Source organism: Equus caballus, chromosome 11, assembly GCF_041296265.1.
Source record: "Equus caballus isolate H_3958 breed thoroughbred chromosome 11, TB-T2T, whole genome shotgun sequence".
Taxonomy (NCBI): Eukaryota; Metazoa; Chordata; class Mammalia; order Perissodactyla; family Equidae; genus Equus; species Equus caballus.
In genome coordinates this window covers 52,826,658-52,841,819 of record NC_091694.1, presented here as the reverse complement: position 1 = coordinate 52,841,819, position 15,162 = coordinate 52,826,658, and the positions used below count along the sequence as shown (strand labels likewise).

General features: G+C 53.2%; 1 protein-coding gene across 11 annotated transcripts in view; it reads left to right on the top strand.

The window, feature by feature from the left end:
• The window catches only part of GAS7 (growth arrest specific 7), a 219,070-nt gene that overhangs the window by 92,047 nt on the left and 111,861 nt on the right, over nt 1–15,162 (top strand). For 2 of the 11 annotated variants that reach the window (XM_070226550.1, XM_070226548.1), the window contains exon 1: nt 6,860–7,193. The exons of 4 other annotated variants lie outside the window; for them this stretch is intronic. In XM_070226550.1, the coding sequence (XP_070082651.1) occupies nt 7,162–7,193 (32 nt within the window). In that variant the 5' untranslated portion in view covers nt 6,860–7,161. Of the gene's footprint in view, nt 1–507; nt 712–6,859; nt 7,194–9,282; nt 9,756–15,162 lie in introns of those variants that run through there. 5 more of the 11 variants (XM_070226546.1, XM_070226559.1, XM_070226557.1 and 2 more) reach the window with 5 other exon arrangements.

Below are 15,162 nucleotides of genomic sequence, written 5' to 3'. Positions count from 1 at the left end.
GTCCTTTTGGTGATTCATGGCCGCGAGCAGGACTGCAAGCTGAGTCCCGTGAGGAGTCCTTGCGAATCGCCAAGCCGTGGGGTGGGCCTGGCACCCCCGCCACGGCCTGTGTCTGCCTTCAGGTCAGGGAAGAGACCCAGGGCTCCATCGGCCCGTTGAGCAAAAGGTCTCCTGGAGTCCGACTGAGGAAGGGTGAGAGGGGCTGATGCTGCTTCTGGGAAGAGCTAGGCTGTCCAGAGCATGCGGGGGGACGGCTGCCTCTTTGGGGTGCTGCGGCGATCTCGCTGAGCTTCTCACGAAGCGGCTTACGAGGTCAGGGAGAAACTGGGGGGTGTGTTTGTGTCCGGCCTCAGCGTCAGCCGTGGCTCGTGTCAGATTCCTAAAGGACCCGTCACAGCCCCAAACTAGTTCTCACAGAATTGACCGAGGCAAAGACCATTGGTTTGGCACGATAGCGTCAGAGACACCACACCCAGCTCTTTACAAAATGTGACGTGACCACACCTCGGGGGTCACTGTCAGGATTAAGGAATGTTGGCATCCACTTCCCTCCGAGGGAGCCGACTCAGTTACGGAGTCAGTTCGGATCTGTCTTCAGACTGGTAGGGAATGGTTCCTTGTCTCCCATCACGGCCACCCCGCGCCAGGGCAGCGCAGGGCATGCAGAGCGTCTGGGCTGTATTCTCGAGGAACCATCATGGCTTGAGGCTGGTGAGCTGGTGGCCTGGTTGTCCTTCGTGGGTCGCCAGGGAAATACACAGCGCGTGGTCCTGCTGGCCCTCCTTTCTGACTGTCCCGGCGGCTGGGGGCTGGGGGGTGGGACAGAGGCAGGCTCAGAGGCGTGGGGCACTGTCTGCGTGGAGGAGTGAAAGGGGTCGGGATGAAACGAGAGACAGGGGACACAAACAGTGCCTCCAAGGAGGCAGTCAGAGCAGCTCATGGCTGCCTTGCAGGATGACAGTGACGTCGCAGGCTGTGTGGACTAGTTAGATGATTTTTCCTAAAAGGCCTTATAGTGAATATGTAGCTGTTTAAAAATAGCTTCTTAGACCGCCTGCCTCATCCCGCACACCCGCTAAGGGGTTATCTTGGGTGCTGCAAGTGTTACCGGAACATGAGGCTTTGGGAAACCCCAGTTGACTACATTGCTTCACGACCTAGGTCTGCCAACCACAGCGGAAACTGAGAAGTCAGACTTTGATCACTGTGTTCCCCTAAAGCTGCTTCTGCCCCGTGCTGTGCGCTGACACGGTACTTCCACGCGGCAGATGCGCGTGGGCTTCGGGTTGTGGTCAGAGCAGAGGAGCTTTCTCCCAGCTGCTCGAGTCTCTGGGGGTGGCAGCAGCAGACAACCAGCTTGGATCTGGGTCCAGCCTGATACCCTGTAGGCGAGGCCGCCTCTGTTCTCCCACTGGCAAGGGTGGAGGGCCACCACCAGGTACAGGGTCCCACCTGTGCCCCCTCTGGGGAGCACCGGCATCAGCAGGTTCCAGCTGGTGGCCCTTCCCCTTTCTTCTCTCTGATGCCTCCGGCATGGACCACCCTTGAGCGGCCAGGGGCCCCTTTACAACAGCTACAGGTCAGAGTCAGTTAAGTTGTAAGAAATAGTCTGAGCCGGACGTGGCTGCCTGCCACCCTCTCCTGCTCTCCTTCAGTCCCTGCTCCCACTCCCTCCTGTTTCGGGACAGAGCTGCTTCTCCACCCTGCCCTGCCCACAGCCCTGCTGGTCACTGGGGAAATTGGGGTGCATGTGGGCTGTGTTCTGATTATTCTCATCTTACTCTGAGGTCAAGTTGCATCTTACCCCCAAGCAGACAGGCCCCTGACTCCAGCTGCCCCCAGTGCCCCCAGACCTCCCCCTGGTGCTGCCAGCCCTGCTTGGCTGTGCTTGGCACTCTTGCATATCTTCTGCTCTGAGCCCATTTTTCCAACACTCCAATTATTCCCTTGCCCAGTGCCATGCAGCTTGCTCGGTTGTGCCCGGTGGTTCGTTGGAGCCCCAGCCAGGCAGACCTTGCGAGGCATCAGAGGTGAAATCAGAGACCTGTCTTATCCACATGCACAGGATGGTCCTGCCGGACTCGGGGGAGCGGCAGCTGATATTGGCTCCCAAGGATATGCCCACATTCTAATCCCCAGGACCTGGGAATGCCATCTTATTTGGGAAAAGGGTCTCTGCAGATATAATTAAATCAAGCATTTTGAGGTGAGGAGATTATCCTGGATTACCCAGGTGGGCCCTCAGTGCCACCCCGAGGGGCCCTGTAAGACGGAGACAGAAGGAGATGTTAGTACACACAGAAGAGGAGGAGGATGATCAGGGAGGCAGAGATTGGAGTGAAGCCGCCACAAGCCAAGGGACGCCAGCAGCTCCCAGGAGCTGGAAGAGGTGAGGCATGGATTCTTCCTTGGAGCCTCCAGAGGGAACATGGCCCTGCCAACCCCTTGATTTCAGATCAGTGATATGGACTTTGGACTTTTGGCCACCAGAATTGTGAGAGAAGATATTGTTGCTGTTTTATGCCACAAGGTTTGTGGTAGTGTTTATAGTGGGTATAGGAAGCTAGTGTAGGGGGTATTTGGAAATAGACGTCTTTGGGAAAGGAGCTTACTCGCAAGTACAGGCTGAGGAAAGGGGCTGAGTCTCTAAACACTGTCTGCTTCATGCTCTTTAAGCTTCGAGTGTTGCTGTCAGTATTACACCCTGGCCCTCACTAAGGGAGTATTACCTGGGATACTTTCTATTGCACATTATGGAAATCCCACTCAAATTGGCTTCAAACAAAAAACGAATTTATAGCTTGGTATAACCGAAACATTCTCAGGAATGACAGCTTCAGGAATGGTTCGATCAAGAGGCTCACACAGTCTGGATGTCTCTCTTTGCCCTCTGTCCCTTCCTCCCTCTCTTCCTCACCAGTCCCTCTTCTTCTGCATTGGCTTCATTCTCAGGGAGGTTTTTCTTGCGAAGTGTCAAGGTGGCCATCTGTAGCTTCAGGCTTGCGTCCCATCCTAATACTACTTCCATTCCCCGATAATTCCAACCGAAGTCCAGGGATGGAGCCTCAGATGACTGATTTGGGCCACATGCCCATCCCTGAACTAGTCACTGGGGCTAGGGAGATGGAATATGCTCCTTGGAGAGGTAGGGGCCCCCTGCCCCCAGAAACCATGATGACTGGGGGCAAGGTGTGTCCGCAAAGGAGAATCACTGTGCCCTCCCCAGGAGGAGGGGTGTGGGTGGCTGCAGGCAGGGCAGGCACCCACAGTGGAGAGCTGCCGCTGGTTGCTTCCAGGCTGGTGGTTTCTGAGGCTGGTAAGTTGCCTTTGGAGCCCGCAGTGGTCTCCGGGCCACCAGGTCACCCATGGTGTGCTCGGCAATGCCAGGTCATGCCATTAAGACTTTCCCTCTGCCCTGGCCTCTGCCACAGGAATCCCAGGTGTTCCAACTAGACTTTGCAGCGCCACACATCACCGGAGGTGAAGAAGCTGAGCCTGGAGGTCCCCAAAGGTGGGGATTGAGTGAGGGGCCCAAGAAACTGCAGCAGCAGCGGCTGCCGCCACAGATGCTTGCATTTGGAAATCCCATTATGAAAGCATCTTTGAACTTCTGTGGGCATTTACATGACTAATGATCTGGTGAAAACTGTGTTTGGGAAGTGGGAAAGGGAAGTGGGGATGAGCTCTCCGCTACGATGGTGCTCTCTTGGGCAACGGTCTTTGGAGGGAGGTGACTCACTGCGGTACTGAGCAACAAAGGAACTACTGTGGCTGCATGAAAAAGGTATTTCCTGTGCCCCTGCTCCGCCCCGTGCAAGTGGGAGCCCTGGGCTGCTCATCCTAAAGGAGGCATGTGGCCAGGAACGGGAACCAGTGGTTGAACCATGCTGGGTGGTGGTCAGGACCCTGTTCTGGTGAGCAGGTTAGAGCCAGATGTGCAGGCTCAGCCCTCGCTCAGTGTCCGGGCCTGTTAACGGCGTGAGTGTGAGCTTGTCACCCTGATGAAGCCTCAGGACCGCCTGGGGTGCAGTCCCGAGCTGCCACTCACTGGCCGGAACTGCGTGCACAGACCTGGGGCAAGCGGCTGACTGTCTGAACCTCACTTTCTTCCTCTGTAGAAGGGGCATAATCATGGAAGCTGCCTCATAGGGTTGTGGTGAAGATTGCATGAGTGAATGCATGTAAAGTGAGGAGAACAGTCGGGCATGTTCTAAGTGTCCCATCGGTATTTACTGCCATGGTTGTAATGATCTGAAAATGGAGACGATTTCGAGTGACCTGCCTCTGACGCTGGTGTGAATTTTTTTTGTGTGTGAGGAAGATTGGCCCTGAGCTGACATCTGTGCCAGTCTTCCTCTTTTTTTTTGGCTGAGGAAGACTGTCCCTGAGCTGACATCTGTGCCAGTCTTCCTCTACTATATGTGGGATGCTGCCACAGCGTGGCTTGACGAGTGGTGCTAGGTCCATGTCTGGGATCCAGCCACAAAACTTGGTCCGCCGAAGCAGAGTGCGTGAACTTAACCACTGTGCCACTGGGCCAGTCCCTGGTGTGAATGTTGAGTGAGATGATGGGCGTGAATGGAGCGGGGTGTTGTCAATTTTCCCCTCATTGGATTTTGGCTCCTGGTGGGCAAGGCTCTCCTGTCTGGCTGGCCACGGTGGTTTCAGGTGGGGTGTCTAGAGCGTGGAAGACGCATGGCGAATGTTTATGGGACAACCCAGGGAACCAGCACGGTGTGCTGTGCAGCCCATGTCCTGATGCAGGTGGTCCCGAGTCCCTGAGTATCTCAGACGTCGTGTGTCAAGGCTTCACTAGAGCCATTGCTTGCGGGCTTTGGGGCAGAGATGGTGGCTCTGGCAGCAAATGTGGCCTAATTGCCACACACAAGTTCACTGAGCGCATCGCTGTGCTGAGCAGAGCATGGCAGGGCCTCGCTTGGGGCGTAGGGCTTGGGGACCTGCGTCTGCGTGCATGCATGCACATTCACCCATGCCAGGTGCCACCGTGTCTCCGTTCATCACGTTGATGGAGGTGGGAGGGAGCAGGGGCTCCTCTTCCCTGCCTGCCTGCCCCTGCAGGGGAGTCCGTCACAGAGGAAACCAACAGAGTCCGGCTCTGCTGCCCCGTCTTGGTCCACTCTGGGAAACCCAGCCCACAAACGGGATCACAGCGTGCAATGGGGGTCGCCTTCTCTGGGGGACCATACTTTCTGGGTGCCCCCTGCCATCTGCAGGCCTGGACAGGGCCTCCTGAGCAGCCGTCCCTTCCCCAGGCCGCCCCAGCTGCACCCCGAGAGGGCAGGACTCCCCTGGGTACCCACAGGAGCCCGGGGGGGGGGTGGGGTGGGGGTGGGAAGAGCATTTGGTGTGGGGAGTGAGATCTGCAGGGTCATTAGGAATTGTCACCAGCTAATGGTGGCTCAGCACTCCTGGGGGAGGTAGAGAGGGAATGGGGATGTGAGCAGCTCTGGCTTGCTAATTCAGGGATTTCTGAGACCAAAAAGCAACCCAACAGCAAAGCAGAATTAACTATGTTATTTGAAGCTATTCCCTTAAAGAGATTTAAATGATTTATGCCCACTGTGTTCATGTGCCTTCTCCAAGCAAGATGCATTTTATATGTTTTTAAAGTTTGTCTGTATTTTCTGTATATCAAACGAGAATCATTTGAGGATGATTCTGGAACAGTTGCAGAATCTACTTTAAAATATTTAACAGAATGATAAAAAAAATTCCTTCCTAATTTTGGACCAGAGCTTCTCCGACTTCTCCAGAAGTGCTCCGGTTGACCTCTCTGTGGAAATGGACTTGGCTCAGGGTCACTGGGAACCAGCTAAGGCCCGGTCAGTGTTAGGCCGTACCAGTGTTTCTCAATCTTAGTGCTGTTGATTTTGGGGCCGGATAATTCTTGGTTGTGGGTGGGTGGTCCTGTGCATTGTGGGATATTTAGAAGCATCCCTGGCATCTACTCACTCGACACCAGTAACCCCCTGTGGGAGGCACAGTTATGACCCACCACGCCCAAAGATGTCCACGTCCTAGTCCCTGGAACCAGTGAGTATTGCAAGGGGAAACTGAGGTTGCACATGGATTTAAGGTTGCAAATCAGCTGGCATTGAGATGGGGCGATTATCCTGGATTATCCAAGTGGGCCCAATACAGTCACAAGCCTCCTTATAAATGGAAGAGGGAGATAGAAGAGAGAACTGGAGAGATGGCAGTGTGAAGACCCGATCTGCCATTGCTGGCTTTGAACATGGAGGAGGGGGCCATAAGCCAAGGAATGCAGGCAGCCTCTAGAAGCTGGAAAAGGCAAGGAAGCAGATCCTTCTTAAAGGCCTCTGGAAGGAACGCAGCCTTGCCCACACCTGATTTTAGCCCAGTGAGGCCCATTTCTGAACTATGGAACTCTAAGATAATAAATTTGTGTTGTCTCAATCCACTAAATTTGTGGTAATTTGTTACAGAACTGATACACCTGCCCATCTCTCCCACCCCCATCGTCACAACCAGTAAATGTCTCCAGATGTCCCCTGTGGGGCCAAGTCGCCCCTGGTTCAGAAAGATTGGCTGTGTGGAGCTCCATATTGTTTCCCTAGAAACTGGGAGAAGAAAGAGTGTCTCTGTTCTGCTATGAGAATGAAGTTGGGAGCGGTACATGCAGCATGGTTGGCTCTGGGAGGAAGGAACCAGTGGTGTAAGAGGGAGGGGGTGCCACAGCTGCTCCCCCCGGGTCCCCTCCCAGAGGCTCCTGGAGCTGTCACTCTGTCATTAATGGCACAGTATTCCTGTCGGTGCTTGTGTGTATTTGGACGAAACTAGAAAAGAAGCTGCACCATAAAAGAGAATATAAAAACTCAATAAAACACTGTCTGGCAGCCAAAGCAGCACTGCTCGCAGAGACCTCGGCCAGGAGGGGCAGCATGCCGGGCGCTGCCAGCACTGTTTGTGGGAGTCGTGGGTGGGAAGGAGAGGCCGGGGAGCCCAGCCTGTGCTGGGGGCCACCAAGCCCAGGCTCTGGGCCAAACACACAACCCCCTGGGTTTCTTGGACCCAACCGCGATGCTGAGATCCTGTTTCTTTTGCTGAATACGAAACCCACATGGTTCTGATTTCTTCTTTGTGATCTGTCATCTCTGGGTGGCTGTGGAGCCAGAAACCATGCAAAGCGGCTTTGAAGTCGTTGTTCTGGGGTGAGTAGGAAGTTGTGCTTTTCTAGGGTTCATTGGGACAACCAGGAGGTTCCCATTTGATTCGAGAAGCACTCCAGGAGTTGAGAGTGGGAAGTGGACTGGCACACTTGGTTCTGGTGCTGGCCCAGGAGCCGGGCTGGGTCAGAAGGGAGGCGTGGATTTGTGCAGCCAAGGGCGCCTGCTGGGTCCTCAGCTTAGGTCACAGTGATACCTCATTCCAGGTGTCCTGGCTGACATAGCAGGTGGTTTCATGTCACCTGCTGCCTTGGGGTGGGCAGCTGGAGCTGTGGCCTTTGACTCCTCCCTGCAGGGCAACAGCTGGCCATGCTTGGGGCAGACTAAAGGCAGAGATCAGGAGAGAAGGAAAGAAAGGAAGAGTCAGTGAGCAAGTTGGATATGGAAAAACATACCATCTGAATCCGTGTCTTTTTTATATGAAAGGGACGTGGGTCAGACAATTCCATGAAGGGCTGGCCTAGCTGGGTCTAATTGGTGTGTAGAGAGACCAGGGGTCCCCAAGTTTCAGCCTGCATTAGACCCACTCACCTGGAGGGCTTGTTCAAACACATTGCAGGGCCCTACCCCCAGAGTTTCTGACTCAGGACGGCTGGGCTGAGGCCCGAGAGTTTGTATTCTCAAACAAATTCCCAGATGCTGCTGATGCTGCCGGCCCACAGTTGAGAACCACTGGTGTAGACCAAGAAGAGGATGTTTGTAATTAAAAATGGTGCTAATGACTAGTAGTTTGCAGGACCTTACAGTTTATGTGTGAAGACCCCACGGTTTGATCTGAATAATCCTATGGAGAGAAAGTGTTATCCTCTGTGATTTTTTTCTTCTTCAAGGTGAAAGTAGCATTTATTTTATTTTTTCAGTTGTCATACAGTAAAATTGACTTTTTTGGGGTGTACGGGTCATTGAATTTTGACACATATTATAGATTTACGTAACCGTGACCACCTCAACCAGGACGGAGAATGGTTCCATCATGCCGAGACCCGCCCTCGTGCTCTCCCTCTGCATTCACACCCTCCCCCACTCAACCCCTCCTGGGTTGTCCCCCATCCGTATAGTGCTGCCTTTCTGAGAATGTTGTGTAAATGAAGTCATACCATATGTAACCTTTTGAGACTGGCTTCTCAGCATAATACCTGGGAGATGAATCCGGTTGTTGCATATATCACTGATTCGTTCCTTTGTATTGGGAGGTAGTATTCCATTGTATGGATGTACCATCGTTGTTCATTAGTCCCCAGTGAGATCTTTCTCGATTGTTTCCAGTTTGGGGGATTGTTATGAATCAAGCTACCGTGAGCAGTCACGTATAAGACTGTGTGTGGACATATGTTTTCACTTCTCCTGGGTAAATACCTAGGAGTGGGGTTTCTGGGTCGTATGGTGTGTGTGTGTTTGACTTTATAGGAAACTGCTGAACTGCTCCCCGGAGTGGCTGTACCGTTTTGCATTCCCACCAGGAGTGTATGAGAATTCCGGTTGCTCTGTGTCCTTGCTGACAATTGGTGTTGTCAGTCTTTTAAATTTTAGTCATTCTAGATCCTGCTTGAGTTCAGAATGTGTAAATGAGCCTCAGAAAGGCTCAGAGAGTTGTCCAGGGCCGCCCCCAGCCTTTTGGTGGCTCCTCGAATATTTGAATCCAGACCCTTTGCCTTGAAGGCTGTGAACATTCTGGGTGGTGGCTGTGTGGAACCAGAGCTAGGAAGCAGTGGCTTCTGCATGTGATTAGGGGCGCCAGCAATATCAGGACATGTGTGGAGGGGCTAAGGCATATGCCCAGGGACCAGGGAAACAAGAAAAATGTCAAAAAAGGAGGCGACAAAGGAGAAAAAAATGCACGTCCTGGAATCAGAGATGGAAGGCTCCGGGCCACTTCTGCATCCCCTGGTTCCCCTTATTTTTAGGTTGAAGCTCAGAGAGGTGGAGCAGGCTGCCAAACGTCACACAGCTCACTGATGCCTCTTGATCCTTTGCCTGTGGTGGGCAGGGGCAAAAGCCAACTTCATTTCCAGAAGCATCTTTGGTAATGGTACCGGGGCCACAGGCTGCCTCCCCTTGGTGCCTGAAGAGACGTGGTTTTGCAGATTGACACACCTGGTCAGAATCCTCCTCCTCCCTCAGTGTCTTGGCCTGGCCCTGCTCTGGGAGGGAGCTGGCTTTCAGAAGGAGCTTGTGCAGGGGCCGTGGCCACAGCTGAAACCAGAGCAGTTGACTTAATGGGGAGGAGGAGTTTTGTGGGAGGGAAGGTCCCTTCTCTGGTGTCCCACCCGCCCTCGGGGGAACGGGGTGCAGCTGCCTTGGAAGGCTGTGGACATGCTTTTTCGATTGCAGAATACTTCTCTTTCATTTTGAATATCATTTGTTTGGTTGCCACGGCAACGTCAAGTCTCTATTTTAATGCTAACCTGCGTGGCTGCAACTTTCTATATATAAATGCTGCTTTGCACGGTGAATTAGCTGATGCCACGGGGAAGCAGCGGATGTGGAGAGGGTGGCAGAAAATGACCAGCGTGTCAGATTTACAAGAGGAGGGCCCGCGGGGCTGAGGTGAGTCGGAACCTGGGGCAGTGCTGGTTATCTTCGGGGCAGGTGCTCGAAGCTCATTGGAGCCCACTGGAGCCGGGCGGGAGCCAGGCCCAGCCACTCGTGCCACAGGGAAGCTGTCCTCAGCTGGCCTCCTGCCTGGCTGGGGCTTGGCTCTGCTTTGGAGGGGCCCGGGAGATTCTTCTGTTTCCGCACCTGTCTCCCCTCCTGAGGCCTTCAGTGAGTCTGGGCCACACAGGGACCCAAGGCTCTGGGAAGAAGAGCAGACCCCTGGGGCAGGGGTGGTGTCTGAGGGGCACTCAGTGGAAAGTGAGTTTTTCTTGTTTCCTTTGACTTACCTCAGTGCGCTGTTCTGGATCCTCGCCAACTCCATTTTGTTTTTTCTTAGTTCTCGAATGTGGCCAGTCCCTGTCAGGGCCAAATGGCTCCAAATGGTGCAGGTGGAGTCCTCAAGGGAAGCCTGGAAGGGACCTTGGGGTCGGCAGGTATAGCTTCCTTGGGTTCTATATGAGGGAGAAGCCCAGAGAGGTGCTGTGCTCTGCAAGATGTCACACAGCCAGTCAGGGAGAAAGAGGGATAGGAGTCAGGTCCACAGGATCTCCTGACTCATGTGCGTGTGCTGCACGTGTGCAGGGTCTGTCTCAAGGTCAGGACAGCTTGAGGGTGTTCCTTTCTCATGTCACAAGTTGGGGGACATGTAACGAAGACATGATTATGTAACGGGATTAGCAGCTACTTAGGCTTCTGGAAAGAGGGTGGAGGTTGGAGGCTAGAAAACTGGGATTCATGTGGATTCAGCCTCTTCCTGTGTGACAGTTGTGTCAACTTTTCTGGGGCTGGATTTCCCCACCTAAGCACTAGGGGTGCGGAATCAGCGTTCTGCCAGTGTGAACCTGTCCGGGACTGCGTTCCAGCCCTGCGTGGGGGTGTAATGTGTCGGAGGGCGGAGATGTTTGGAAGCCGTAAGCTGTCCCCTGAGTGTCAGGGCACAGCTCCCGTCCCCTGTGGGAGAAGGTGCCACCAGCGACAGAGGGGTTCTTTGAAGACTGGGTTTCTTGGAGTGCTGTGGAACGCAGTATGATTTTATCGCTGTTGAAAATCTTGTTCAGGCTTCTCTCCTATCACATTATCTGACAAACATTTTAAGTGCACTGCATCCAAAGACTTGGACCCAGTTCTTGAAGGGAGAAAATTTGCACGATTATAATCTGAGTGCCTGTGAGTGGTGTACAGCCCTCGTGAGCTGGGAGATTCAGAATTAGGAGCATTCATCTCTGCCTGGATGGGTCAAGAACAGGGGAGCGAAGGAACCTTTTATTCTAATTCCTAGAAAGGGAGGTAAAGGAGGGGATTCTGAAAAATGGAGATGGGGGGGGTGCAGTCAGCCTGGTGGCGCAGCAGTTAAGTTCGCACATTCTGCTTCGGTGGCCCAGGGTCTGCCGGGTCGGATCCTGGGTGTAGACTTATGCACCGCTCGGCAAGCCATGCTGTGGTAGGCGTCCCACATGTAAAGTAGAGGAGGATGGGCACTGATGTTAGCTCAGGGCCAGTCTTCCTCAGCAAAAAGAGGAGTATTGGCAGCAGAACTTAGCTCAGGGCTAATCTTCCTCAAATAAAAGAAAGAAAGGAAGAAAGAAAGAAATTATAAGGGGCCGGCCCTGTGGCCAAGTGGTTAAGTTCGTGCGCTCCACTTTGGCAGCCCAGGGTTTCCCCAGTTTGGATCGCGGACATGGCACCGCTCGTCAAGCCATTCTGAGGTGGCGTCCTGCATACCACAACTAGAAGGACCCACCACTAAAAATAGACACTATGTACTGGGGAGCTTTGGGGAGAAAAAGGAAAAATAAAATCTTTAACAAAGGGGACCGGGACCAGCTAAAGCAGTGTTTTTTTGAACCGTGAGTCACAAGCCCACAACGTATGTAATCGGCGTTAGCCAGCGTAAAAAGTAGAATGGGGAATATCAGAGTGCATTGCATGTGGTTTAAGGCAAGTATCGGCCCATGAAACTTTTGCTTTGTGTGTATATTGAGTCGTGAAGTAAAATGTGCTTTTTTAATGTGGGTCAGACTTTCAAAAAGAAAGTGTGGAAGCTGCTGACCTTGAGTGGTGGCCTAGTGAGCCTGAACTCTCTCTTCTGTTCATGGTTGGGATCTCCTTTCCAAGGATGGGATCTCCTTTCCATGGAAAACTGGGAAGGAGAAGGGAGGAGTTCTCAGCGGGAGAGAGCCCCATGCAAGCCGCATTTTGAGAAGCTGATGTGTGCAGCGTGCAGCACAGACGGCAAGGAGCAGACCACTGGGGAAGCGTGAGGTCTGGGGACTAGAAGGGGCAGGCAGCCCCTTCTCCCAGGACCTGCAGGCAGGAGGAGAGCTCCCCGTGGGCAGGTTGAGAAGCAGGCCTGCGATTCCGGCGGCAGCTGCTCCCTCACCCCGCACTCTTCTCAGCGGCCCAGCACACACGTCTCCAGGCCCCACCCGACCTGAGCTCTGCAGGTTTGGATCCCCTGCTCTTCCCACGAGGGGTGGAGCCAAGCTTCCTTCCCACCAGGCACTCTTGAGGGTGCTGGCTTCCTGCCCCCCGTTCTTGCCGCCCCAGGGAAATCTCTCTGCTCACTGTGGCAACAGTGTCATCTCACCTTTAGACCCCGTGGATGTGCATTTGTCCTCAATGGGGCTGCCATGCCTGGCTCACTTTCTCCTCAGCTCCTGGATCCCTGATCTTCGCTCACTCAGACTGCTCCGTGCCCAGCTTTGCCTCTGACCACCGTCTCTGCCTCCCTCCGCAGCTGCTGGTGCAGGCCTCACTCCTTAAGCTGTTTCAGCTTCTTCACTCGCCTCCTCCCCTTCTGAACCCTCTCATCAGCTGAGGGGGTGCCACTTTTCCCTAGACAGAGTAGGACAGACTTTCCAGGGAAACTTCTGCCGCAGAAACCTTGTCCTATGCCTTCCTTCCAAGGAAAGTTAGACCTAGGCTGGGTGGCGTGGCTCTGGGGTGAGAGGGAGTCAGCCATACGTTTGCAGCCCTTGGGAAGTGTGCACTGATAGCTGGCATCCAGCTGCAACCACCAGGAGATATTGGTAGTAAGAGGTCTCGGCTAAAAGGATGCTTAGTATAGGGTGGAAGTGCTAATTCATACTCTTAGTTTAGGATGGCGGTATTCAATTCCTTAAAATGAGACAGCCCTGTCTTCAAATGACTGCTTATGCAGATGCCCAACAATTAAAACCAGGAGTTGCACACTGGTAGCCGACGGGCAAAATCAAGTGCAGAACTGTGGGGGTTTTTTGTTGTTTTGTTTTCATTTTTGCCCATGGTTTCATTTAAAAATTTTTGAGTTGGTTGCCAACATCTAAAAATCAGCAGATTTCACATTAAAAATTCAGATATCCCGCTTCTCTTGCAAAAATGAGTAGCTTTGGCAACACAGAGCCTGTCATCCTGCATGGCAACAATATGCTGATGATGAGTGGCGGGTTCTCCAGTTTGCCACAGTCCCCACCCATCTCTGCTGTTCACCAGCACTGAGACCAATAATGGAACAGTTGCCATTATTCATTTGATTTTTGATGTTTTATTATGGTTAGGGAAATGTGAAATATATCTTGAGCCCGTGTCTATGAAAAGAGGGAAAATAAGAGGGCCACGTTTTTCAAGAAGATGTTAAAATGTCTCTTTCTTTCTGAAAGTGAATTTATGAGTGTCTTAAAGATTAGCTTTCCAGGGGTAGAGGTAAACTTAGAACAGGCTCCTTCTTTTCTCGAAATCAGAGGTTCTCAAAGTATGATGCCTGCACCAGCAGCAGCAGCATCACTTGGGAACTTGCTAGAAATACAGATGAATGGGCACCACCCAGACCTACTGATACAGAAACTCGGAGGATGGGGCCAGCAGTCTGTGTTCCAACGGCCCTTCTGATGCAGCTGGAAGAGCTGAGGGTTGAGAACAACTGCTCTGAGGCCCAGAGCATGGATAGGGTGCCTGTACGTGTTGTTGTCACTTTCCGTCCTTTGAAGGCCCAGAGGGGAGGAGAGGCAGGGATCCCCAGCTGAAGAGAAGGAGTCAGAGGTTTCACCCCCCCATTACTCCAGGCAGAGTTCCACGTGTGCTTTGAGGGCTGGAGGAGTCCTTCCAGTTTTTGGGGATCCCAGCAAATCCCCGTCTCTTTTTGTCCAGCCACCGGCTTTGCAACACTTCTGTCTGTGCGGCATATCAGTGCAACAGTGGTGAACAAGCCCTGGTGCCTTCCACTGTCCTGGAGAGATGGATGGTCGCTGGGCTATCTCCCAAGGGAGAAGCAGCGAGCGTGTGACCCTAGCAGATAAGCCCAGGGCATTGAATCACATTGAGAGAGATCGGTTGGCTGCTCAGGCTTATTGAAGGTGACCAGGCATTCATGTGCTGGAGTCCTTAGGTGAAAATAATATTCTAGTTCTTTAAAAACGTATGGATAAGAGCCAGTCACGTGTATACATTTCACATCTAGCATTGGTGACCCAGACTGCTGTTGTCAGAGGTGATCACTTGACCTCTGCCTGCTTTGTGTCTGTCTCAAGGCGTAATGATTACTTTAGTGGACAGTTTAACTGAGCTAAGAGAGTTGGTCTTTTCCGAATATTTCTACTTGGAGGGCCCAAGGCCCGAGAGGCTTGTTTCAGAGCCCATGACCGAGCCATTGATGACCTTTTCCCCCAGGCCCGTTCAGTTTGTTTGTGGTATGGAGTCCCCTACAGCGTTGCAGTGCGTCAGGCCCTCCTAGTGTGAAACAGATAAACACACGGGGCAGCGTTTCTGCCTCTACCTCCTGTCTCCCCATCTTCCTCTTCCTCACCCTGGTGCCCAGGTGACTCCTGGAAAGTAAGACACCCACTTTCTAGGTGGGCTTACAGAGCCTGCTTAGAGACTTGGGGGAATGCCCTCAATTCAACACGTGTTTACTGGGGATGTTTTCTGTTTCTGGGGACAGATTTGAGTAAGACACTGTTCTGGTTCTCGGGAGCTCAGAGGAGCAGGAGATGAGGACCGCTCATCATAGGCCACAAACAAGGGCAGCCACGGAGGTGAGGGGCGGACCAGCTCACGTGGGAGGGAGGGAGGTGGGGGTGGGGGGCTGCCTCTCCCAGCAGACAGCAAGGAGTGAGGAGCGTGGCCCACCGGACAGAGCGAGGCGGACCCCATCCTGACTGGTGCGCTGTATCCCGGCCGAGCCTCGTTGCTGCCTCTATTTCTGGCTTCCTGTGGATGGGCAGGGGCTGCCTGCCGGAGCCCCGAGCTCTGCCAGCTCACAAACAAAGCTGCTCACACTTACTCAGTTTGTGGTGCTCAGTCAACATCCTCCTTGAGTGTCATTTCACCCGTGGGTGCTGGTCAGGGCTCTTGGCTCTGGAAACGCTTATCTTGATAGTTTCCT